The sequence below is a fragment of the Suncus etruscus genome, chromosome 2 (genome assembly GCF_024139225.1).
Source record: "Suncus etruscus isolate mSunEtr1 chromosome 2, mSunEtr1.pri.cur, whole genome shotgun sequence".
Lineage (NCBI taxonomy): Eukaryota > Metazoa > Chordata > Mammalia > Eulipotyphla > Soricidae > Suncus > Suncus etruscus.
The window spans coordinates 4,754,719-4,781,483 of NC_064849.1; the positions used below are offsets into that span (position 1 = coordinate 4,754,719).

The following is a 26,765-nucleotide window of genomic DNA, read 5'->3' on the forward strand; positions in this document are numbered from 1 at the left end:
GCGTCCTTTACCTATGCAGCCTTCCTGGGACCCTCCACTTCCTCAGTGGATCTCAGAACCCTGTTCCCAGAATCCCAGCTCCCAGGCAGTCTTCCACAGAGCTGTCTCAAGGACCTGGGGAAGCTGCCTCAGGGCTAGGACTGGAATGTAGGTGGGTGGGTGGCCTGTGCCAATAAAACTTTATTTATAAAAACAGGCATGGGGCTGGGTCATCACTTGCTGACCTGTCCGAGGAGGGCGGGGCAACAAGGGCAGGCCGGCCTCCAAGCATCTGCCGCTTCTGGGCCCTTCCCCTCCCTCCCACAGCCTCTGGTCTCCTCCAAGCCCTGCCCGCAGGGGTCTGGGAGCACAGCTGTCCATGCCTCACATCCATCTGCAGGGTCTGCTCTGCACTGGGGGTGGCCGGGGCGTCAGCACATGCAGGGCCTTCCTTGTCCCTGAAAGGCAGGTGAGTGCTGGCTCAGGACCGCCCATGCTTGATCCAGTTCCGGCTGGTCCACTTCTGTCCGGAGCAGCGCTGCAGCACCAGGCGCAGCCCAAAGTGTGCATCCTTGGACACTTCCACCTCCAGGCACCTGCCTGTGTCCCGGCTCACGATAGGGCCACTCTGCAAGGGACACTGAGTCAGGCGGATCCCCACAGCCTCTGGGGGCCCAGGCCTGTCTCCCCGGTCCAGGCTCACCTGGGTAAAGTCCCACAGCCGCTGTGCCAGCCGGGCCACGTCCTCGCACTTCTTCAGGGTGGGTGCTCGGCCCCTGCCCTCATCCACCAGGCACTTGGAGTCGGGCAGGAAGGCCGTGGAGCCCAGCGGGCCCAGCTGCAGCAGCCCCTCGGCACTGTAGCGCACCAGCTGGGGGATATGCAGTGTGAGCAGGGCCCTCAGTCCCCGCACACTCCCTCTGTGGAGTCCTCCAGGCTGTCTGCTCCCTAGGCTCTGTCTGGGCAAGATGGTTGGTAGGGCCCCACTGGAACTTCCCAACCGCAGGGAACTGTGTGCTCTGAACAGGAGGTGTTGCCCACCTCCCACCTGGGGCAAGCCTCCAATTGTGCCTCAGGCCAGGCTGTGTGTGTCACTAGCAAGCGGACTTTTACCCCTGGGTCTCTGGATGAGCCCCACACGTGTCCTGCCCACACACACACATGTACATGCCTCATGCTGCACATGTATTTATGAACATGACACACACCTCATTTCATGTGTACATTTGAACATGTGCTCTCACCTCACATTTGCACACATATGGACATGACCATGTGCACAGACGCCTCGTGCATAATACCTGAACAAGAGCATACATACACATCGACACACATACCTCACAGGCTGCCCATGTGCCCCACCCATGCTGCCCACCTGGGAGGCCATGCCGTGGCAGGGGTAGAGAATGGCACGGTCGTCATCCTCCGCTCCCTGGTCCAAACAGTAGCCACTGGCTTTGCTGTTCCTCACCTGCCACCAGGGACAAAGGAGAGATGCTGCGTGAGGACTGGGTGCTCGGGGCTAGGTGGGAGCCATGGTTGGGGTCACCCAGGGCGGGGAAAGAAACAGGTGCAACCTGGGGATTGCCGAGAGCCTTGGGTTCCCTGAGAGTGGGTATGGAGACCTGCAGTGTGCTCCCTGACCATTGGGTGGCTGGAGCACTCCCAGGCCTGTGCTCCTTGTGCAGGTGCTGAGGCCTGTGAAGATGCAGAGCAGCAGCCTGAATGCATGTGTCCAGACCTGTTACAGTATGTTGGTGTGAATTCGTGTGTGTACATGTGTGTTTATGTACATCTGTGTGTGTCTTTATCCTATGTGAACACTTTTCATATGTGCTCACATGTGAGAGAGTGCGCACACATGGACACGCTGATCCATGTTCTCACAGTGTTTGCACATGTGCTGCAGGCATGCCCTGAGTGCCTGTCCAGAGCCGTACCTCTCCATATGTGAGCGTGTCGTTGTAGGTCCTCATCTCTGGGTACACATTCTCCAGGTACCACTGGAAGCTGCGACACTTTAGCCTCCGGCGCAGGGCCAGCCGCTCCGAGACATCCCCGAAGTCCACACCTGGGTTCTGTAAGGCAGATGTGAGACAAGGAGGGGCCTGGGGACTGGAACCGCCCCAAGGCTGATCAAAAGGATCTCGACCCCTGGGAAGGTCAGATCTCTGGGAAGGTCAGCTCAGCCACCATTAGATGCACTTCGAGCCTGTGGCTGAACCCTGAAACCTTGGGGGATCCCCCCCCCCGCCCCTGCCTCAGTTTCTCTTATGGCAACAGTGCCAGGCATCTCCATGCAGCCTCCATGGAGGTGAAGATGGTAAATTTAGCCCCAGGTATGGACCACAGTAGCCACATGTCCCCTTCCTGCTGACCAACCCCTGAGAGAAGCAGTTTCCCCACACAGTTCAGCCAGACCAACACACGGGGCACACCTGGTTGTGTGTGGCTCCAGGCCCTGCTACTACACATATGCACATACAAAAATGGATGTGCCAGGGTGGGACAAGCTCTGGCATCACGGGAGGGACATCTACAGGCTCTTCTAGACCAGAAGGGAACACCATCATCCGCCACAGGGCAACAGCCCCTCAACATGCACGCACACACATGTGAACATATTCAGAGCAACAGCACATGCACACACGTGGAACACACATACAGGCTGACTCCAGAGGCTTCTTGTCCCTCCCAGAGCAGCAGCCCCAGCTGCCCTCGGGGCGTGTTTCTGGAGTTCACAGTCCTGACTTACAGTCATGGGGATGTTCCAGGCCATATACACGTGGGACTTGAACCCGTCCATCCACACCTCGGCCGCACGCAGGGCGTTGCGCTTGGCATAGTAGTCGATGTCGTTGTTGTAGGGCTTCCGGGTGCGCTCTATGTGGGCCACGCGAGAACAGGGCAGCACCTCCATGCTGCCACCACACTGCCACACCTGTGCGGGAGCAAGGGGCACCCTCAGTCAAGGTGCCGGTGGTGCCAATGGTGACCCAGGCTGGCGGAATGAGCCCAGGGTGGGATCAGGCGAGCCAGAACTCCCACATGGGATGCCTAGTCTCTGCCCCACCATACCTGGACAGGGAGTCCTGAGCACTGGGGGAATAGGGAGGGCAAACACAGTCTTGCCCTATACTGACCCCAGCACAGCCCACTGACTCTGTCAGGTCCATACCATGAAGTGCTCATCATGTGCTGAGTCTCAGAGGCCCTCAGTCACCTTCTGCTGCCACCAGACAGCAACAGGGCAGGGGAAAGCAGCCTCTATCTTCACAGGTGACCCCATTTTCACATGTGTCCCATCCTCACAGGCATCCCTGGCTCGACAGTCAGTGGCAGCTGGGCTGGAGCACTCCCAGGTGCAGGTACTGTCCCGCACCCCCAACCAGGAGGACACACCTGGTGGCCCCTGCCCAAGTTCCTGGGGCCCCAAAAAACTGTGTCTGTGAGTGCCTAGGCAATACCCCAGCATCCACCCAACAACACCCCACAGCATCCAGGTGAGGCTGGGCTTCAACACCAGAAGCTCAGAGCTTTTCCCCAGTTCTGTGAAGGCAAGAGCCCCTGTAGGGACAGGCAGAGCTCAGGACCACAGTGCTCAGCCCACATGATTCCCAATAGGTCCCCACATACCCAGTAAAGCCACGGGGCGCTAGGACACGGCCTTGGCTATGGCGGGCAGCTTTTCCTGGGTGCTGCGCTGAGTGCATCAACTGACTCCGGTATGGGAACAGACGGAGCTCAGACCACGGCCACCTCCCCTACAGGCCCCTCCTCACCGCCTTGGGCCCAGCCTCACCCTCATGCCCAGCTCGATGTTCTCGCCACCGTAGACTTCCATGCCAGGGTCCAGTAGGCCGATGTCCCCAAAGTACTCCCTGTCCACCACGAAGGAGCAGCCGATCATGGCCGGGGTCCTGAGGAGCAGGGCAAGGCAGTCTGTGGGACAGCGGGGAGCCAGCAGGGGGCGCCCACCCGCTTGTCCTCAGCCTCCTCATAGAGCACAGCCGAACAGCACAGACCAGGTCACAGACCAGCTCCCAGAGGTCACAGCGGGAACAGGCCCGAGGGTTGGGTACGGAACCCAGGGGGGTTGAGTACCCAGACACCTGCCCCAGAGACTGTCCACACCACCGAGTGCAGTCTGCGGAGTTTAATTCCCGCTGGAAGCTGTGCAGGTTACTCACCTCGCTCCCCACAGTGCTCCCTCTCTACGGTCCCTCCCAGGACCCAACTATGCCTCCTCCCAGGCCCCAGCGAACACCACACCCACATCTGCACAGAAACCAGTGAGGACGGCTGTGTGGTTACCTGCTCTGTGACACACAAACCCACCGGCCTCGTCCACCCCAGGAGGAGAGCAGGAGGGGCCAGATCAGAGTGGGGACCATAGGAGAGGCAGGGAAAGGTTTAACCTGGAAGCAAAGTCCTTCACCCCCAAAGAGGCAGGAGCCCACCTGCTCCATCAATGCTCCCCGAACTCCCACACAGTATTCCCCACACTCATCTGTGCTGCTCCCTGCACTTTCCACAGTGCCCCTTGCACCTTCTCACAGTTCTCTTGCTCCTCTCCCATGATACTCCTGCATGCCCTCCCATGCTCACTGTGCTCCCTAAACTCCCCAAAGATGCTCCATGCACCTCCCCACTGTGCTCCCTGCTCACACAGCCCCCAAGGGGCCCTGGATCTCTCTGATAAGGAAATGGGAGGAGTTTGGCCTCTATACTAATGCAAAAGACAACGTGTTATTTTTGTGTTATTTTTGTTGGATTGGGGGTAGGGGGTTGGGCCACACCAAGCAGTGCTCAGGGGTTAATCCTGGCAGGTTCTGGGGACCATATGGGATGCCACGTCTCAAAACCCAGTCAGCAGCATGCAAGACAAATGCCCTCCCCGAAGTGCTATCACCCCATCCCACACGTTCTGCTCCGTAACAGTGAGGCCCCACAGTGCAGGCCCTCAGCCAGCAGAGCTGGGAGCATTATAAAGTGATTATTTTTTATTTGCTCAAAGGTTCAATTTGCTCCGCGACTAGATTCCAGCCTGAGCGCGGCAGTAAAAGAAAACCAAATGCTGCCATTGGCTTAATAGCGAGCGCTTGACTCGTTAAGTTCTAGTTCACAACGTACATCAGGCATCACTCTCGTTTTCTTAATAGGAAAAAAAAAGCAAAGTGATCTCTGAAGAACTGAAATGCCAAGCTCCCTGCCAGGCCTATTATGGCCATAATGACTTCTCGTGACTGCCCAGAGCTCTGAGCGGCGCTCAAAATGAGCTCTGCAGGCAGATGGTCCTGGGAAAACCGCACCTGCCTGGCCTGGTGATTGCAGAAAACTTCATGGGCCCCAGAGGGCATCAGGGCTGCCCTGGGCATGAGTGGGGGCCGATCCCCGATGCCAGGTTCAGATGCTGCCAGTAAAGCCAGCCCTGTGCCTACTGTTGTTTCAGCATCAAGAGACAGCCCGGACAAAGACTTAGGGGCTTAGGATGGCCATGACAGAGACTCTGGGTCATGGTATGAGGCTCCCTCAGCATCTGTGCCCAGGGTAGACAGAGAGGTCAGCGGAGGACAGGGCAGCGCAAGGCCGTGTCTGTGGGGAGGTCACAGGTGGGGGCAGTGGGGTCACCCAAGCCACCAGCTCCCACACTGCCCTTTGGTCCCTGCTGTCCCTGCATGTCTCAGACATGGTTCTTGAAACTTTCTTAAAAAGAGTGTTTTGGGGGGGCTGGGCGGTGGCGCTAAAGGTAAGGTGCCTGCCTTGCCTGTGCTAGCCTTGGACGGACCGAGGTTTGATCCCCCGGCGTCCCATATGGTCCCCCCAAGCCAGGGGCGATTTCTGAGCGCATAGCCAGGAGTAATCCCTGTGCATCAAACGGGTGTGGCCGGAAAAAAAAAAAGAGTCTTTTGTGGGAGATGGAGCAATAGGACTGTGGGCAGGGAACTTGCCTGGTATGTGGCTGTCCCAGGATGGATCCTAGCATCCCCTATGATCCTCCAAGCACTGCTAGTTGTGATCTCTGAGCACAGAGCCGGGAGTAAGCCCTGAGCCCTGCCAGGTGTGGCCCAAAAACCAAAGAAAGAAAAGAAAAGAACTTTTATGGGGTCAGAGTGATAGCACAGTGGTAAGGCATTTGTCTTGCATGCAGTCAACCTGGGATGGACCCAGGTTCCATCCTCTGCTGCCCATAATGATCCCCTGAGCCTGTCAGGAGCAATCTGAGCCCAGAGCTAGGAGTAACCCCTGAGCACCGCCAAGAGTGGCCCAAAAACCAAAAGGAAGGGGAACAAAAGAATCTTTCCTTGCACATATGCAGCCAACCCCAGTTCCATCCCTGGCACTGCACAGGGTTCCGCAAGGCCCACCAGGAGTGATCCTTGAGCACAAGGCCCCCAAATTAATTAAATTCCATTTATGCTGTGTGTGGTTGGTTCACAAAGAAGCCAAAACAGCAAGCAGGGCCCAGGGGATCTGGGCTTGCACCCCATGACACTGGCCCCAGCTTGTGGCCTGGTAGTCAGTGCTAGGCCTTTGGGTGTGGAACTGAGCCCACTGCAGCCTCCACTGAGCCCTCTGCGCTGCCCTTGGCATGGAGCACGTCATTTAATGGTGAAAGAAAGTGACTTAGAGGGCCAGATATACGGGCGAACTCAGAGGGACATGGGGTCAGATCAGTTCCTGGCCCCACGGTTTCTGTCTCTGCCAGAACCCTGAGACAGGATGCCGAAACCTGGCCTGGGTGAACCTCGCTTTACCATCTCCCTCACTCTGACTGCTCCGTGAGCAGCCCCTGTCCACTTGCCCGTCCTTGCCTCAGTCTCTTCCTTCTCCCTTCCCTCTCCTCTGGACCCACGTTCACCAATGGGCTGCAGCTGCAGTTGCCCCTTTCCTGCACACCTGCCCGCAGGCACAGAGCCCGGCCACTCCCGGCCCTGCCTAGCCTCGCCTTTCCCCACTCTGGGGGCTCACCTGATGGGAGCCGCCTCGTCGCCACGGTCCAGCCAGTCCCGCGGGGGCACGATGTACATACACCAGAGCCCCCAGTTGTAGCCGTGGGCGGCGCTGGCGTACTGCTGCACCTCGAAGGTGTCGAACTTGATGTTGTCGATGGCCGGCAGCACGATGCGGGTCCGGTCCTCGCGGATGCGGGTCAGGGCGGGCTCGGCCCTGCGGGCGGGCAGAGAGGGCGAAGAGGGCGGCTGGGGCAGCGCTCGCCTGCGGGGTTGGGGGAGCGGAGCCGGGGGAGCGACTGCCCCTCTTCCAGAAGCTTCGCAAGGCTGACAGCGGCTCCGAGGCTGCCCAGGCCTTCGGGCACTGGCCGGGCCCTGCAGGCGCAGTCCGCTCGCCCCCACCCCGGCGTGGAGCTGGCCCTCCGCCGCCTCGGGCCCCCCCCCGGGACGCCCCCGCTCGCCCGAGGCGCCTCCTCACCAGCCGGCGCCGAACTCGACGTGCGCGTCGAAGAAGCCCACCACGGGCGCCGTGGCCGCCCGCCAGCCCTGCAGCCGAGCCCGGATCAGGCCCTCGCGCCGGCTGTTGCGCACGACCTTCACCAGCCCCGGGTACCGCTTGTCCAGGTACTGGTCCAGGTTGAACTTGAGCTCCGCTGCGGGCAGGAGACAAGCCGGGACCGATGGATGGATGAATGAATGGGGACGCAGGGGCGGGGCCAAGACAGTGGGCGTGGCCACAGGGGGCGTGGTTCACGCAGGGGCGGGGTTACGACGCTGGAGAGGAGCCGCCCTGGGCGGGGCCACGGGGACCGATGCGTGCGTGGGCGGGGCCAAACCAATAAAGGCGCCACCCGGGGGCGTGGTTGTCCCAGTGGGCGGGGCCACGCCAGACACTAGTACCGGAAGCGCGCAGCGGGGCGGGGCCACAGAGGGGCGTGGTCTCAGGGGCGGGGCCACACACTGGTGGAGCCACGCCAGACACTACTGTGCGTGTGCCCATCACATGGGGGTCACGTAGGGACTGGCCCATGTAGGGCCAGGGCCACAGTGAAGAGGGGCCACACCACCAGGGCGGGCCATAGGGACAGGGCCCTGCGGGGGAGGACACACAGCTAAGGGAGTCCCACATCCATCCGGGCTGGGCCATCACCAGTTTCTGGGTCAGTGTGAGGAACAGGCCACACACATGGGGTCTCAGACAGAGACCAGTGCAGCAGCGAGACAGGTTCAGATGGCAGTCTGGTGGGGTTTGATAAGGAGGGACTTGATACAGCCACCAGAACTGCGCCTTGGAGCAGGACTCGGTAAGACCCTAGCACCTGGACCCCCGAGACACAACTGGAAAGGAAGCAGGTGGGGTGGGGGTCCGTGTCTGTAGGCTGAGTGACCGTTTGGGGACAGGAGGACATTCTGCTGCCGACAGTGGCCATGCACGTAGAGGAATCACTAGAGTATGGCTCCAGGGCTCCACCACACCTACATCATCATCGTTGGAAAGGGGATGGGAAGCAACTTAGGGTCCACTTTGGAGAGGGGCCAGGAGCTGTCCCAAAGATCTCAGTCAGGAGGGACTGTCTCAGTGCCACGGTCATTGGGACAGTGCCAATGTGGTGTCCAGGTGCAAGGCAAGGCAAGGCAAGGCTGAGGTGGCAGGGAAGAGAAAAGACAGGGATGGTCACAAGGATACAGGGATGGTCTGTGTGCAAAGGTAACCTTTGAATTGTGACACTGATTTTTAGGAGAGGAGGCCGCCGGGCTGTGGAGGGCTATTGAGGGCTATGACAGGGTATGCAGGACTGTGGAGGTTTGTGCAGGGGTGTGGTAGAGTCACAGTGAGATCCTGGCTCCCTCCACTCCTAGCTGAGTCGAATCATGCCAGACTTAGGGGCCTGGGGCCAAGTGGGAGTGGTGGTGGCAGAACAGCAGGCCAGAAGGGCCCTCGCAGGGTCCGCAGCTCACCGTGGTCACTGCTGTCGTCCACCAGGATTATCTCCTTGAGTAGCTGTGGGGGCGTGTGGTTGACCACACTGTGCACGGAGCGTAGGACCACTGACAGTGCCTCGTTCACGAAGATGAAGACCACGGACACCTGTGGCAATTCCCGTGGGTAGCTCATCTGTCGGCACCTGCAGGGACATGGGGCACTGGTGGGCTCGAATCATGTGTCCCGACCTCGATAGTGCCAATGGATGAGCACCAGAGCCTGGAGATACCTCATTTGAGGATGCAGAGTGACCCCATCTTCCAGGTCATGGTACCCACATGGGCAACCTCTGTTGTAGGTCCTGTTCAGCCTCTGCATGAAAGCCACCTGCACAGGTGACCCGTCTCCAAGTCAACCACAGCCAAGGCCCTGAGCTGGCACCTGGACACACCTACAGACATAGGTGACCAGAGGCATGATGCCCATTCGTCCTTGGAGAAAGAGTGTTGCAGAGTTCCCTGGATTTCTCATGAAGTACTAGAAGTACTACAAACCACAGAGTGGTAACTACTCTTGATCAATGCTAACAACCAGGGTAATGATGACCCAATCTGGTGGCGATCAATACTAACAACCACAGGGAGCGATATCTGATCCTGATGGCAATCAATACTAACAACCATGTGTAATGATGACTAATCCTGATGGTGATCGATACTAGTAACCACAGATAATAATGACCGAACCTGGTGGTGATCAATATTCACAACAAAACAACAGCCATGAGGGGCCGGAGAGATAGCACAGCAGTGGGGCATTTGTCTTGCATGCAGCCGACCTGGGAGGAATCCAGTTTGATTCTTGGCATCCCATATAGTGCCCCCAGCCTGCTGGGGTGATTTCTGAGTACAGAGCCAGGAGTAACCCCTGAGTGCCCCTAGGTGTGGCCCAAAAACCAATCAATCAATCAAGTTTAAAAAAAAAACTTAACAGCCATGAAAAGAACAGTAATAAAGACAATGATCACAAATACTGATGACAACTGAACGTGATCACTACATTGATGACCAGTAAAGGCATGACCCAGTCATGGTGACTGGAACTACCCATGGTGGATATTGACATTAGCATCCCAAAGCCCCAAACCGGGGTGCTTTATGGGACCTCAAGAAGAACTCAGCATGCCTGTGGGATGTCAACGTGGAGCCCAGCCCAGAGGGTGCCTCCACCCCACTGCAGAATGTAGCTGCCCAGGCAGGGCTCGGGCCACAGCTGGATTGATGACTATGGCCTCATAGTGGCAAGGGCTGCAGTACTCGCCAGGTCTTTCATTGTTCAGGGAATGTTTGTTTTTTCAGTGTTTTCTTCAGTTGGCTATGCTCAGGGGTCACTCCTGGCTCTGGACTCAGGAATCACTGCTGGAAGGCTCAGGGGACCATATGGGATTCAGGATTGAACCCAGGTTGACCCAGGTTGGCCATGTGCAAGACAAGCACTTTACCCAGTGTACTTTCACTCTGGCCCCCAGAAACATGCTTTCTGATAAGAAAGCTTCATGCAATTTTCCGTGTAGAAAAGACTTGAATGCACAATGTCCATGAACTTGCAAAATATATGAAACGGGCCAGAGTGATAGCATAGCGGTAAGGCATTTGCCTTGCACGAGACCAAAACAGGATGGACCCCAGTTCCAATCCCAGCATCCCATATGGTCCCCAAGCCTGCCAGGAGCAACTTTTGAGTGCAGAGCCAGGAGTAACCCCTGAGCACTGCCAGGTGTGACCCAAAAAGAAAGAAACAAACAAGCCAAAAAAAAGTGAAACAGGGGCCGGAGAGATAGCATGGAGGTAAGGCGTTTGCCTTTCATGCAGGAGGTCATCGGTTCGAATCCCGGCGTCCCATATGGTCCCCCGTGCCTGCCAGGAGCAATTTCTGAGCCTGGAGCCAGAAATAACCCCTGAGCACTGCCGGGTGTGACCCAAAAAAACCACAAAAAACAAAAAACAAAACAAAAAAGTGAAACAAACCAAAAAAATTTAAATAAAGGAAATGCATTTTCGATGATACTTAGGAGAATGGCAGTAAAGAAAGAATTTTAAGGGTCCAGAGAGATAGCATGAAGGCAAGGCATTTGCCTTGCATGCAAAAGGTCGGTGGTTCGAATCCCAGCAACCCATATGGTCCCCCGAGCCTGCCAGGAGCGATTTCTGAGCGTAGAGCCAGGAGTAAGCCCTGAGCGCTGCCGGGTGTGACCAAAACAAAAACAAAAACAAAAACAAAAGAATTTCAGGAAGGGGCCCCAGGAAGCTGTGGGGGGTCCTATAGCATTTATTTAGTGGGGTGTGGTCTTCGATTCATCTCGTCACCAGAGCACATGAGAGCTTTGGAATCAGCCAACGTCTCAGGCTCACGGAGCAGTGACGCTGGGAAGGGGGTTCGGCCTAGCTGCACATTAGGGAGCGGGAGAGTTGACCCCTGCAGGGATAAAAGATGCCAGTTCCTGCCCAGAATGGCAGTATAGGTATCGATGCAGAGGGGTGACAGGAGATAGGACCTGGAAGGACAGCCGAACCCAGGAGCCTGACCCAAACAGGGAGAGACTGGTTGTTTCTCTCAGGACAAGAGCAGTGGCCACCTGTGCAGGGCTGTCCCTCAGCTTCCCCCATGTAACATGACAAGTGCACGTCTATGCTGAACCCTGCAGCTCCCCACACAGACCCTCCAGCAGAATGACAGAGGGACCCCAAGAGCAGGGTTTGGGCCCAAAGTGCTAGTTCTGTTCCCCACCCTCCCCCACACCAAGTCTGCACCTGTGTTCATAGCCCCAGCAGCTGATATGTGCGAAGACCCACAAACATGTCACAGGGTGTTTCTAGGCTAGAGCAAAGAGCGGGATCTCCGGGTAGCCCTTTCATTTTTATGATCCTGTTTAATTTAGATTGGCCCATATTTCGTTTATTATCCCCTGGGCCAGGCTTAATAACCACGATCTATGTTATGTGCTTTGTGGCATAACTAAAGCTGATGCTTAATTAGAAAAATGCTCTACGAAGGGAAATCAGTATGAATATATGGGGTGGGTATGCTAACCCTGGCTTAGAGTTCAGTGGGAGGAGACAGGTCACACACATGCAGACATTCACCCCACACCTTGTGAATGTGTTAGATTACACCTTGTTTTACCCAAAACAAAGATCATCCCTGCTTCTTTTGTCTCTGTTTACAACTTGGTTTCACCCCCAAACAGAGACTGTCTTACATGTAAACCTGGGAGGGACTGGCTCAGGATAGCCTGAGTTCTCTGCCCTTACTCTGTCCTTACTGCCCCATCCAGGGATGGTCTCTGGACTCAATAAAAATGGCAGTTCTGGGGGCCGGGTAGGTGGCGCTGGAGGTAAGGTGTCTGCCTTGCAAGCGCTAGCCAAGGAAGGACCACGGTTCGATCCCCCGGCGTCCCATATGGTCCCCCCAAGCCAGGGGCGATTTCTGAGCACATAGCCAGGAGTAACCCCTGAGCATCAAACGGGTGTGGCCCAAAAACCAAAAAAAAAAAAAAAAAAAAAAAAAAAAAAAAAAAAAAAAATGGCAGTTCTGGCAAGCAGCTGGTGCTTGACACAAGGCAGAAGACTGCCAGAGTACCTGTGTGTCAGCTTCAGCCTGGTTTGGATTATTTTATGTGCAATCCTGCTTCAGATTCGTTCACCCAGGGTTGGAAATACAACGCAGGGGGTGATTTTACAACTGGCGCTCAAACAGCAATTTGATGACCCAAGAAGACCCCCAATAATGGTGAGTGGCTTTACCCTCCGGTGGAAAATCACCATGACAGGTCCCTTGAGCTGACTGAATGTGCCATGTCTTTCACAGGAACATAGGTATACATGGCCCCTGAACTGAACGGCTTCATGTTGCTCTGGTCCATGTACCTGAATTTCTCACTCTACATGCCAGGCTCCCTAGGTTCTCCTGCATACATGTCACAAGAGGGGAAGAGTGCCTTCCCAGTGGTGATGAGTTTTCAGTCTAAAGGATTTCCCAGGGCTGATAATTCTACTGGCAGTAAACCAGAAAGACTCCATCTCCCAAGAATGATGAACCAGGTCCCATCTCTGCAGACTCAGAGTCTGAAAGCATCTCAACCAGAGATACCCCCGCGTCCCAAGCACTGAGGCAGGTGGACAAGTGATGCTGGCAATCCAAATCCTGGGCCCTGTCAAATGGCTCGATGTCCAGAATGGTAATGGATTTATCAACAGAAATGATACCAAAGAAGATGTCTTTGTTCACTGAACAGCTATTAAGAGAAACAAACCCAGAATGTTTCAGTGTAACCTTGGAGATGGAGAGACTGGAGTTTGATGTCATAAAAGGAGAAAGGGGACCAAAAGCTGCTAATGTATTCAGACTTGGAGGAATGCCAGTGAAAGGTAGCAGATAGGGGTTGGAGAGATAGCACAGCAGTAGGGCGTTTGTTTGCCTTGCATGCAGCCGATCCAAAACAGAATAGTGGTTCAAATCCCGGCATCCCATATGGTCCCCCAAGCCTGCCAGGGGCTATTTCTGAGCATAGAGCCATGAGTAACCCCTGAGCACCACTGGGTGTAGCCCAACTTAAAAAAGAAAAAGAGGGGCCAGAGAGATAGCATGGAGATAAAGTGTTTGCCTTTCATGCAGAAGGACGGTGGTTTGAATACTGGCATCCCATATGGTCCCCCGAGCCTGCCAGGGGTGATTTCTGAGCATAGAGACAGGAGTGACCCCTGAGTAGTGCCGTGTGTGACCCCCCCCCAAAAAAAATGGTAGCAAAGATGCCCCCAATCAACATAGGTTCTACCGATTCATCCCTCAGCCTCGTTTAGCTGCCACACCACCCATGTAGCAGAGGTTCCCTCAGCAGAACAGAAGCAGGATGTGAAAGGAAAGAGAGAGAGCTGAAGACTCTAGGTAACATCCAACATGCCAATGCCAACCGCCTTTCTTCTACCAAAGGTGCTTTGTACGAGAACCTCGGCCTCCAACCTGCAGCAGCTTGTTGAGGTCACTGATGGGGTAAAAGCCAAAGAGAAAGCTCCATTTGAAAGGGACCATTTGAAAGCTATTCAGCGGGTCCCCCCCACCCAGATTACAGCTCTGAAACTTAAGGTCTGTACATCCCAGATGACCTCAGCACCCTAACACAGAAGATGAAAGAGAAGATAGAGGATGCAAGCCCAACCAAAGACTGTCTGAGGAAAAACTGCTTTCAGAACCTCCTGCAACTTTCTTCTAGGTTATCAATCCTATTTGCTAGTTAAACTGTGTTTTCTACTGTATTGGAGTTTTTTTGTTTGTTTGTTTTGGGTCATACCCGGCAGTGCTCAGGGGTTACTCTTGGTTCTATGCTCAGAAATCGCTCCTGGCAGTCTTTGAGGACCATATGGGATGCCAGGATTCGAACCACCGTTGTCCTGCATGCAAGACAAATGCCCTATCTCTCTGGCGCCTCTACTATATTAGGTTTTATAGCTACTGTTTTGTTCTATGTCCCACTGCAAACAGAAAGAAAAATTTTGGAGGGGTTTTGGGCCACACCCAGTGACGCTCGGGGGTTACTCCTGGCTCTGCGCTCAGAAATCACTCCTGGCTTAAGGAACCATATGGGACACTGGGGGATCGAACCGCAGTCCATCCTAGGTTAGTGTGTGCAAGGCATACACCCTATGGCTTGCACCACCACTCCAGCCCCTGCAAACAGAAAAAAATTTATACAACTTTAATGGTTTAATATTAGTTTACTCAGTTCTAGAAAAATGCATAATGTTGTTAGATTTGTAATAGTTCTCGGGCTGGAGCCTGAAATCAGAAATTGCTAAGGGAAGGCTTGGGGGATTAAATGGGATGCCAGGATTCGAACCACTACCACTATCCATCCTGGGTCACTGCATGCAAGGCAAATGCTCTACCACTGTGCTATCTCTCTGGCTCGAAAGTTTCTTCCTCTTCTTTATGTGTGTGTGTGTGTGTGTGTGTGTGTGTGTGTGTGTGTGTTTGGGTCACACCTGGTGTCAGCATTCAGGGATTACTCCTGGCTCTGCACTCAGAAATAGCTCCTGGCTGGGATGCCAAGATTTGAACCACCGTCTGTCATGACTCATGGATCAATTGCATATAAGGCAACCCTCCTACTGCTACTAGCTCTCCGGCTCCAAAAGTTTCTAATGTTTATGTTCAGTGAAATCTATGAAAAAGTTCTAATATGTATAAGACAAGGATATAGAGCCCGGAGAGATAGCACAGTGGCGTTTGCCTTGCAAGCAGCCGATCCAGGACCAAAGGTGGTTGGTTCGAATCCCAGTGTCCCATATGGTCCCCCGTGCCTGCCAGGAGCTATTTCTGAGCAGACAGCCAGGAGTAACCCCTGAGCACTGCCGGGTGTGGCCCAAAAAAACAAAAAAAAATTTTTTTTTTCTCACCACTTTACTTGATGCTAAAAGTTTTTTTTCAGGGGCCGGAGAGATAGCATGGAGGTAAGATCTTTCATGCAGAAGGGTTGTTGTTCGAATCCCAGCATCCCATATGGTCCCTTGAGCCTGCCTGGAGCGATTTCTGAGTGTAGAGCCAGGAGTAACCCCTGAGCACTGCCAGATGTGACCCCCCCAAAAAAAAACCAAAAAAGTTTTTTTTCTTTTTATTTCCCCAGCTTTTGCCACACTTATGCAAAATAACAACCAGTTTTATAAGTTCTGATCTGGGGCTCCCACCTCTTACAGAAAACAATAGAACACAATGTATGAGGGGCAGAGAGATAGCACAGTTATAGGGCATTTGCCTTGCAAGCAGCCAACTCTGGACTGATGGTGGTTTGAATCCTAGCATTCCATTTGGTCCCCTGAGCCTTCTTGGGGCGATTTCTGAGCTCAAAGCCAGGAGTAACCCTTAAGCATCACCACCAGATATGACCCAAGCATCAAAAAAATAAAAAATAGGGCTCGGAGAGATAGCACAGTGGCATTTGCCTTGCAAGCAGCCGCTCCAGGACCAATGGTGGTTGGTTCAAATCCCAGTGTCCCATATGGTCCCCCGTGCCTGCCAGGAGCTCTTTCTGAGCAGACAGCCAGGAGTAACCCCTGAGCACTGCCGGGTGTGGCCCAAAAACCAAAATAAATAAATAAATAAATAAATAAATAAATAAATAAATAAATAAATAAATAAATAAATAAATAAAAATAAAAAATAAAAGAACACAATTTATGTATTCCTTTCAATTTTTTGAGCAAAAAAGGGGAAGTTCTTAGATTACACTTTGTTTTACCCAAAACAAAGATCAACCCTGCCCTCTTTGTATCTGTTTGTTTGCAATTTTCTTTTTAGTCTTTGAACCACATCTGGTGATGATCAGCAGTTACTCTTGGCTCTGTGCTCAGAAATCACTCCTGGCAGTATCAGGGGACCATATGTGATGCTGGGGATTGAACCCGGGTTCATCCTGGCTCGGTCGTGTGCAAGGCAAATGCCGTACTGCTGTGCTATCGCTCTGGCCCTACAACTTGATTTTATCCCCAAACAGATTGTCTTACATGTAAACCCGGGCGGGACTGGTTCAGGATAGCCTGAGCTATATGCCCTTACTCTGTTCTTACTCTCCCACTGTACCGAAAACAACAATCAAAAATGTGCAGGCAACTGGCACTTGGTACAACATAGAAGATTTCCAGACTATCTGTGTTTCACCTTCAGCCTGGTTTGGATTATTTCATGTGCAACCCTGCTTCAGATCTATCCACCCAGGGTTGGAAACATGGCCCGTGGGTGATTTTACAAGTGAACATACCCATTCATACTTACATCCTAGAGGTGAACACAGACATACAGAGAGACATGCATGCATGCGGAAGCTCACCCAAACATGAACAGAGACATGGGAATACATGTTGCACAAGTAAGCACACTGTACATCCACATATACATTTATATACCTGCTAGAACACATGAATAGAGGTAGGCACACACCTATAGTTTTTTGTTTTTTATTTTTTGTTTTGTTTTTTTTTTTTTTGGTTTTTGGGCCACACCCGATAACACTCAGGGGTTACTCCTGGCTATGTGCTCAGAAGTTGCTCCTGGCTTGGGGGACCATATGGGACACCGGGGGATCTAACCGAGGTCCATCCAAGGCTAGCGCAGGCAAGGCAGGGACCTTACCTTTAGCGCCACCGCCCGGCCCCCTACACCTACAGTTTTATCATGTGCAACAAATCCATGCACAATTGTGTGGACACATGTGCAATTTCACATCTATATGTGATTTCATGCAGGTTCTTTGATATGATGCATATATGAAGGTACAGGTATGAGAGTGCAGATGTGGTTCAGGTGTGATGTAATGTCAGGGAGCCATGCCCAGAGGGGACTAGGAAATGGTGCAGGAGGGTGGCAGGGAACCGTGCCCAGAAGGAACAGGGAGCTCTGTGCCAGGCGTGCAACTCAGACGCCAACTCACCGTTTGGGCCTGTAGTCCGGGATGGCACGGTCCAGGGAGATGCGGTCGCTGAGCTGCGCATTGTAGCCATACTCCTCGTACTTGCTCTCTGGCTCCTGCGTATCCTCACGTAGCCTGGCTGCCACGCCACCCTGGCCCAAGCCTCCTGGCCCCTCCACCAGGCCGATGGGCTTGGCGAGGCCTGTGGGACAGGTGGAGAAGGTGAAGGGCCAGGCCATGCATCTGGGCTGTCCCACACCCTCCTGGCCCCCCCCCCAGACCCAGGAGCTACGGGGATCCAGGCTGGGCAGTGTGGGGAGCCTAGCTGATAAACCTAGAACATAAAGACACCTCAGTAATTCCTAATCTGGTCACCCACGTGACCAAAGGCACCCATGCCTTGAGGACAAAGGAAATAGACAAATAAAGTAATTCAGAGCAGCCCAATATATCCAGCCAGAAAGAAAAATATAGAGCAACCTGCCTTTGTGTTAGCAAAACGTTATTAAGATTATAGCTGATGTTCTATTTATACTTGTTGAGTATAATTTATAGAACTCTGTTTGAATCTTATGCCTTCTAGAAAAACGTGCTCAGGTCTACCTCTTTGCCCCTCCCTATTACCTGCCCCAGTTTATGCCAATGAATGCTTGTAAATGTGATTGGTAGAAAACTTGTAACACCTCTGACGTGTTTCAGCCCTTAAAAGCTGATCCCCCCTGGGGGCCGGGAAGGTGGCGCTAGAGGTAAGGTGTCTGCCTTACAAGCGCTAGCGTAGGACGGACCGCGGTTCGATCCCCCGGCGTCCCATATGGTCTCCCCAAGCCAGGGGCGATTTCTGAGCTCATAGCCAGGAGTAACCCCTGAGCGTCAAACGGAAAAAAAAAAAAAAGCTGATCCCCCAACAATAAACTCCCCTTTTTGAACAGCATGTGTTGCCTTGAAGGCTTCTCTTACTAATTTCTCTAGTTCTTCTTTACAGGTCGGTTCTGCTCGAGTGAACCCACTAATAACTAGCAACCTTCATTTCCACACCCCCGCGGGTCGGGGGTCTCCCACGGGAGGTTGCAGGGCAGGGCACAGGAGGCTTCATGTCTACATCCAGAGGTGGAGCTGCTCCAACATGCGGGACTGAGAATCGAACACTCGGCCTGTCTGGGTGATGGTGACCCTGCGTCCCGGGTAATGGTGATCCTGGGCCCCGGGGGGACAGCTAACCCTTTGCCAACATCGAATGTCTGGCCCCTGAGTCACCATCTCTGCCATCCATGTCACGTGTGGCCTTACAGCATTGGTACATAGTGTCTCTGGCTCCCCTGCACAGCATAGCTGGTTTTACTCTGGTCTCTGCTGCTGGTCCAGGCAGGAGACACTCATACTATGTCTTGTGTGTTTTGGGGGCTTTGGGGCCACACCCGCCATGACCAGTGGTTACTCCTGGGTCTATACTAGAGGCCCTGGAGTGCTAAGGATTGAACCCCTTGCTATGTGCGAGGCACATATTGTACCTGCCGTACAATCGCTCCAGCCTGCACACTATTTTATTTTCTTTTAGATTTTTGGGCCACACCTCGTGATGTTCTGAGGTTACTCTTGGCTCTATGCTCAGAAATTACTCCTGGCAGGCTCAGGGGACTATATGGGACCACATGGGATGCCAGGCATTGAACCCAGGTGATCTACATGCAAGGCAAATGCCCTCCCCACTATGCTAATGCTCTGGCCCCAACACACACTATTTTCTTTAGTGTGGATTAAACCCGATATGCTCGGGTTTAAATGCTTATTAAGAGGAGCATTCAATTAGCTCAATTATTTCAATTATACATAAAAGGTAATTTCATGGATGAAATGACCCCTTTTTGACCCATCAGGGACAGTTGTTTAATTCTTTCTTAACTGTCTCTGCCTCTGATTTCCATTTTCTGAGTATTTACCATCTGTTAATACCCATCAAGCTCTTGGTCTAAAAGTCTGTGTGAAACTGCTTCCTTCCTTCCTTCCTTCCTTCCTTCCTTCCTTCCTTCCTTCCTTCCTTCCTTCCTTCCTTTTTTTTTTTTTTGTTTTTGGGCCACACCTGGAAGTGCTCAGGGGTTACTCCTGGCTGTCTGCTCAGAAATAGCTCCTGACAGGCACGGGGGACCATATGGGACACCAGGATTCGAACCAACCACCTTAGGTCCTGGATCGGCTGCTTGCAAGGCAAATACCACTGTGCTATCTCTCCGGGCCCTCCTCCTTTCTTTTCTCCCTGGACATTCCCTCCTGAGCCCCAGTGAGCAACCTTCTCTCCCAGTCTCCCTAGCTGCCCTGAGATAAGCGTCATGTCTCTGCTGTTTCAACCCCTCCTCTTAGACTCAGCACAGGCTCTGTGAGCAGTATCTCACTCAAGGACAACTGATTTCCCAGCTCTGCAGATGCAGAGAATCCCCCAGCCTGGCCCACCCTGCACGTCAAGTCCTGGGCAGACTTACCCACATTCTTGGTGGGTGACAGAGTCAATGTACCTCCAGTTCCACTGTGCTGGGGGTTCTACTCACACTCTCACTCAACTCACCGCCATAACCACACTCACATCAATACTTATTCTCATTCCTATAGTCATACTCAAACCAACACTCATACCCATATTTACACCCACTCTCATATACCTGTACTCACTTGCATAATCACACACCACCACTCATACCCCCTGTCACCCCTTCCCAGAGCAAAATGTTAATCTTACCAGGTGGTAAGACCAGCCCATTTCTGGGAGGGGTCTATGGAAGGTAACAAAAGGGTTGCCTGAGGGGTGTAAGGGGATTCAGCAAGAAGCAGCAGGAGGCGTTGGCAGAATGGAGGGGATAAGAAACAAATTTAAGTGTAGGGCAGCTTATGGAGCCTGCTTAAAAGGTTACCTTAGGGGGCCGGAAAGATAGCATGGACCTTCATGCAAAGGTCATTGGTTCAAATCCCAGCATCCCATATGGTCCCCCATGCTGTGGATCATTTCCTGAACCGTTGGCTGGAAGGGGTTGCAGGCGCCTGCCCCAGGCTGGTCAAGAAAGGCCTCTCCACTCCATCACCATCATCCAGAGCCATCCAGGACTCTATAATTAATACGTAATTCTACAGCCGCCCACATCAGCACTCATTCTCGCACCCACATTCAAATCATACTCAAACCAACACTCAGACTCACATCCAAACATTCACATTCATTCAAAATCATATTCATGCCAACACACTCACACTCATCCTCACACCCACATTCATATTCATATTCACGCCCATACTCACACATAATTATATACCACCACTCACACTCATCCTCACATTCACAAAAAAAATTGGAATTTCTGGCTCAATTCTACTTGCAGGCTGTGATTGTCTCCCCTATAGAAATGGGGGTGCAGGTCAGAAAGGGGGTGTCAGCCCAACACCTGGCAGGGTAGAGCTGGTGTCCCAGCCTCAGGGCAGCAGACAGACCATGATCAGTTTTCCTAAGGCTGCTCTGCCTAAGCCCGGTGCTCACATGGGTAGCTGGGAAGGAAGTAGGGTGGCTGGGAGGGAAGCCCTGCTTCCAGTTCCCAACTTCTCTCAAGCTCCTGGTCTCCATCTGTCACAGCCACTTCCGCCAAGATTCTGAGGAAACAGCCCAAATGAAGAACTGTGAGTCATGAAGGTCTGCGGCAGAGAAGGGACAGACAGAAGCTGAGAGGAGCCATCAAGGCGGGACGCAGGATGCCTGGGCACCTCCCACCAAGCAAATGGGATTAAAAACCCCAGTCATTCAGCTTCCAAAAGGCCACACACATTTGAGAACATGACAGGAAGTTACAGGCCAGACATGGGGTCCAGAGGTCAGCGCTCTGAAATCATGCCCTTGACTTCTCAGACTTTCTCCACCTGGGGGTGGGCATCCAGTCCTGAGTTGGTGCCTGAGCCCACTGCCATGGTGCCCTATAGGCTGCCCGCTGGAGATCTGGGGCAGACGAGAGGGACAGAGCTGCCCTCCACGGAAGCTCTACTCATGACACAGCCTCCATATGTTCTATCTCCTCCCCTGCATCCTTTATTCATGTATTATTTTGAGTTTGAGGCCACACTCAAGCTCAGGGACCAATCCTAGTCTAGTGGTGCTCAGAACCCCATATGGGATGGTGGGGAGCGAACAGAACCAGTTGCATGTAAGGCAAACATACTCCCCACTGTGCTGTTGCTCTGATTCCACCTTGTGTCCTTGCCAGTGGGTGAAATATTCACAGGACAACACACCCGGCATTGACCAGCCATGACTGTGGATGGAGGGAGGAAGTGCGTGGTACAACTCCTGGCTTCCTGCTGCTCTCTTCACTCCACAAAGACTTACCCCAGGTTAGCACCCTGGATTTAGCTCTGTTGATCCCAAAGTGTAGATCAAGAGAGAGACCAAGAGTCAAGTTTGGTTTTGGAGCTAATGTTCTTCTCTGCCAGCCTCACTCAGTCGCACCCGCCAAATACAATGGCTAATTCCATTACCGACAGGCCCCTGACAGCTCCCCAAGGACCCAGACAGAAAATGCATTGGCAGCAGTACAAGGCCTGAATCCAAACTCTGTGGCCACAAGTATTCTGCAGGACACAAATACTCTGAGTATTTGTCACTCACACAGGTTCAGGAACACAAGTATTTTCTCACTGACACTGGTGCAGGGATCCTGTGAAGTATTTTCTCACTGTTGCTGGTATGGGACCCTGTGAGCTACTTCCCTAGGCCCATGATCCAACCCACATCCTGGCCCAAGCATCTCTCCCTCTTGCTTCTTGGTGATAGAAGAGGGGACAGACAGTCCTCTGCTTCCCCCAAGTGCTGGTCGCCTCTTTGTGGCACATCCTCTCCCCTCTACAGGTGATCCCATATCACAGGAGGCAGTGGTCACAGGTGGACCTGGCTTTTGGCTAGTGTCTTAGGAATCTCATGGAGAGGAAGCTGGAAAGCATCTACCATGTGCTGAGATTCCCCAGGTCAGACCAAGACTGCTCATGGGCCACCTCATGCATAGAGAATGGCTCTGCCTGTGAGTGGTCTGGGGTGCACTGAGGCGAGAGACACAAGTCGCTGAGGGTCCTGCGCTGTGTAGCCTCTGGTCATGGCACTTCTCTGAGCAGATGCACCAGGCGGCCCCAGGCTGCCTCCCACAGGGAACATCTCCAGCAGAACGTGCTATGGAAATGTGGGCTGACTTATTCAGTTGGAAGGATAAACCGTCCTTTCGGAAAATAGTGCGGAGCCTCTGAAATATGTAGATTGCTGAGCTGAATTGTAAATGCAATCACTTAGGATGAAGCTCACCGCCACAGGAATTATTCCTCAGAGCCCTTGGTCTCCCTCAGAGCCAATCTGTGTTCTAGCCCGGGACAGGGATAGCTTGGGTTCCCCTGGTGAGCATGAAACTGACCTTGCCCTGGTCACCACAGGGCTGCCCTGTCTCCTGGAGATGGAGATGGGGAGGAATGAAGCCAGTCTCAATCCTGGTGAAGTGGCACCCCAGGCTGTCCAGCCAGCATGAGGCCAGGCCGGGGTCAGTGCCTGGATATTCACGCTCACATCAGTCCTGTCCTGCAGTCTATCAGTGCAGTGGGGACCTGAGAAATACTACAGGATCAGAGGCCAGTGGTTAGTGGCCTGAGTGGTCACTGCCCCATGTCCTGCTGTGAATACAAATATCTGAAAAACGGTGGTGGTTCTCTGGCCACAACTCGGGGACCAACAATGCAGAGCTCAGAGCCCAGAGCAGTCCAGGAGGAAAGAGAAGGTAAACCTGAGCTGGAAAGCACCCTGGATCTAGTAGGCAGCATCTCTGGGATTAAACTCAAACACAGAGGCCAAAGAGATAGCACAGAAAAAGGGTGTTTTCCTTGCATGTGGCTGACCTGGGTTTATTCCCTGGCAGCCCATATCCTGAGCACTGCCAGGAGTGATTTCTGAAATGTGGAGCCAGGAGTAACCTCTGAGCACCGCCAGATGTGATCCAGAAAAATAAAAAACTCTGGGGTCGGAGAGATAGCATGGAGGTAAGGTGTTTGCCTTGCATGCAGAAGATCGGTGGTTCGAATCCCGGCATCCCATATGGTCCTCCGAGCCTGCCAGGAGCGATTTCTGACCGTAGAGCCAGGAGTAACCCCCGATTTGGTGTTTTCCAAAAACAAAAAACAAACAAACAAACAAAAAAACCTCTCTGAAGTCAGAACTTTGTGCTGTTGCATCGACATGGAAGCCAAGAACAAGGCTCTGCCCCAGATGCGTGTCCAGCCAGGTGTCGGTGAGAGCCAGGAGAGCAGGACATTCCCTGACAGCCCACAGCCGCACCTTGACAGGTGAAGTCACTGTGTAGCATAGACAGGTTGAAACAAGGGCTACTCCAGTTGCCCTAATCCCACACTGGCCTACAGGGCTCCCTCAGTCTTCCACAGCATCCCCTTAGAAGCCAGAAAGATGCCCAGATAAGCTCCTCAGACCTATTGTCCTTCCTGGTCTGAGGTCACACTCTCGAGGGATAATAAAAGGGGGTTTCATGATAGCACAGTGGTAGAGCATTTGCCTTGCATGCAACCAACCTGGGATGGACCCAAGTTCAATCCCCAGAATCCCATATGGTCCCCCAAGCCCACCAGAAGCAATTTCTGAGTGCAGAGCCAGGAGTAACTTCTGAGCTCTGCTGGGTGTGGCCCCCAAAACCAAAAATAAATCAATAAATAGATAGATAAATAAATAAATAAACAAATAAATAAATACATAAATAAAAGGGGGCTTCAGTCCTGGAGGGACTCGCTTTCCCTCCCTGATCGGAGATACTCAGCACACGAAGCTCTAACTCAGAGCCAATCAGGAGTCTAGAGAACCTACCCAGTTAGTCAGAGGGGCCCCCACTGCTGAGCAGACCCTTCTTGCCAGGCACACTGGCACCCTAAAACCTGGTGCAGCGTGCTGGGGGAGGGACTGTGTCCCTGTGGAGTCATTTCTGGGCATGGATACTGAGCAGAGGCAGTGCCAGGCACCAAACAAGACCTGTCCCATTCCTTAGAGGATATGGGACAGCACAGCCCCTGGGGAAGGAATCGATGTGGGAGCTGCTTTGCCCTCACTAAGTCCTCCTGAACCCCCAGAGACCCTCAGGCACAAGGGGCAGAGACATGAGTAAGGCTGCAGTTTGCCTTGCCTCTTGCTTTGCGGCATTGTCGGCTTCACACTTCCAGGGGCTGAGTGAGAAGCATTGTGGGGGCTAAGGCCTGAAGGAAGGGCCTGGGGGCTCCCTGGAGTGTCCTCTGGCCCTGAGACCATGGGTGCTGCTGACACTGGTCCCCTCACTGCTCCCCCGAGTGGGTGTGACTTTTGTTTCTGCTGGCCCTCCTGGGCTCTTAGCACCCAAAGGATCAAATCCTGAGAGAGACCAGTGTCAGGCACAAGGTCCCCCCAGGAAGGTCACAGTCTCCCCCAAGGAGTGGGGAGGGGCACAAACACAGGAGCAGGAGAAGAGAAAGATATGAGGAAAGCAAAGAGCGAAGCTCTTCTGGAAAGGAAAAGGATCTGGCAGGGGCAGAGCTGGAGGCCGTCAGGGCCAGTCCCCATGGGCAGTGACGGGGAAGCAAGGAGCTCCACGTGTCCTCGGCCAAGCACTGCCCGGTGTTTTATGTAACCTCCGGCTCTCCCAGAAAACAAAACTGGGACTTCCCGCCATCTCAGGCAGACCTGGACTGATCCTTCTGGATAGGCCGCAGCCAAAGAGCCCCAAGGCCCGGAGACCCCCCAGACACACTTGTGTGGCGTCCCTCACCCTTGCTGCTGCTCCTGAGGAACCTCAGCGACCCTCATAGGCTGCGCCCAAAATCTCCAGGGCAGCTTGTGGGCACAGCCAGAACTAGACCCAGCATAGCTGGGGAGCTCTGGGAACCATGGAAAAGGAAATGTTTGTCCTGTGTCAGTCTCCTGGGGAAACATGGCCTGGGATCCCTGTTGTAGCTCCCCAAGGTCCAGGTGAAGCCCCACCACCACCACCTGCAAGTCCCTAGCTGCTGTTCCCAAAGTTCTGGTCAGGGGATGCATCCCTCAAGCATAGACACAGCACCCAGGGGTGGTCCTGCCTGACTAGCCCCTCAGCATGTCACAGGCTCTGTCAGGGACAAGCTGGAGTCCCTGGATAGTCTCCCTCCAGTACCCCAGCACGAGGGGGGTGCATGGTGACATCCAAACTCGTGGGTCACACACAAAACCCTAGGGATGTCTTTTTTCCACTAGCTCCCTAGGAAGAAAACCGGGCGAGGCTGTTAGAACCCCTGCCCCCCCCCCCCAAGCCCGCCTCCACTCCGCTCACCGTTCAGCTGGTTGTACACCACGTCCTCCAGGTGGTCCAGCCGCTGCAGGATGGCGTCTCGGTCGCCCAGGGAGCCCGCCCTGGGGTGCCGGCCGCGCCCACGGCGCTCGGCGGCGCCTCCTCGCACCAGCTGTACCAAGCCCTGCGAGCGTCCCTGCAGGCGACAGTAGACGGAGAACAGGACGATGCCCACGAACACCAGGATGTTGACCGTCAGCAAAGTTTTGATCTTCCTGGCCACCGCCATGAACGCGGCTGGAGCTGGCGCCGCCTTTACCCGCAGGCCATGCCCGAGCCCGCGGGCGCCTCCAGCAGGCGGGCCCCTGGGGCGAGCATGAGCCTGGGGAGGCGCCCCTCGGCACGGGCACCGCCCCGGAGAGGGAGGCTGGCCCGGGAGGGAGCGGCGGGGCTGAGCTGAGCGGCTGCTGGGAGTGGTCCCTCCGTCCCGGGCGCGGAGAGGTGCGCCTGGAGATGGTCCCCGGAGATGCGCTCGGAGATGCGCGCTCGGAGAATGGTGCCCAGAGGATGCTCTAGCGCTGGTCCCCTTGCACGGCGCGGGGAGCTGTCCCTTCAGCACCACGGGGAGCTGTCCCTTCAGCACCGCCGGGAGCTGTCCCTTTCAGCACCCCCGGGCACGGTTCCTCCAGCACCGCCGGCCTGGAGCGCGTTCAGCCCGCCCGGCCGCCGCCGCCGCCCAAGGTCCCCGCGCCCAGGGGCTGGCCGGGGCCGCGGGCGCAGGGGGCAGCCGGCATCCTCCGCAGAGGGCGGGCCTGCGGGCCGGGAGCCGAGGGGCGGCGCGGGCGCTGGCTGGGCTGCTCGGGCTACGGCGCCGGCGCCGGTACGAGTGACGCGGCCGCTCATCATCACCAGGCACGCGGGGCGCACCGCGGGGACAGCAGGGCGGGGCGGGGCCGTGCGCTCCAGGGACCCAGGCCAAGGACGACGGGGTAGTCCCCCTTCCCAGTTGGCCACTCCCTGCTCTCCCAGGGTGCCTGTACACCCATACTTGACTCTGGAAGCGATCTGGGAGGAGTCTAGAGGTGGACAGGGAGAAAAGGGGACACAAGGCAGGGTTTTGGCCAAATGGATAAAATAAATAAAGGCTGCTCTGGGCG

At 54.3% G+C, this 26,765-nt stretch overlaps 1 protein-coding gene across 1 annotated transcript; it reads right to left on the minus strand.

The window, feature by feature from the left end:
• Positions 1-162: 162 nt before the first annotated feature.
• Positions 163-26,433, minus strand: GALNT9 (polypeptide N-acetylgalactosaminyltransferase 9). The gene is made up of 11 exons (XM_049769218.1): positions 25,651-26,433; positions 17,336-17,516; positions 8,892-9,058; positions 7,411-7,585; positions 6,952-7,149; positions 3,782-3,899; positions 2,735-2,920; positions 1,920-2,057; positions 1,355-1,450; positions 683-850; positions 163-607 (listed from the first exon to the last, which is right to left on the minus strand). Exons 1-11 carry the CDS (start codon positions 25,895-25,897, stop codon positions 461-463), a joined length of 1,821 nt encoding a protein of 606 aa, XP_049625175.1. The 5' UTR covers positions 25,898-26,433; the 3' UTR covers positions 163-460.
• Positions 26,434-26,765: the final 332 nt, after the last annotated feature.

Coding starts and splice junctions, on each gene's coding strand:
- GALNT9 (XM_049769218.1), bottom strand. CDS start 25,897: ATGGCGGTGGCCAGGAAGATCAAAACTTTGCTGACGGTCAACATCCTG. Junction 2,921..3,781: donor ACATCGAGCTGGGCATGAGG/GTGAGGCTGGGC, acceptor GCTCCCGCACAG/GTGTGGCAGTGTGGTGGCAG. Junction 608..682: donor GGCTGTGGGACTTTACCCAG/GTGAGCCTGGAC, acceptor TGTCCCTTGCAG/AGTGGCCCTATCGTGAGCCG.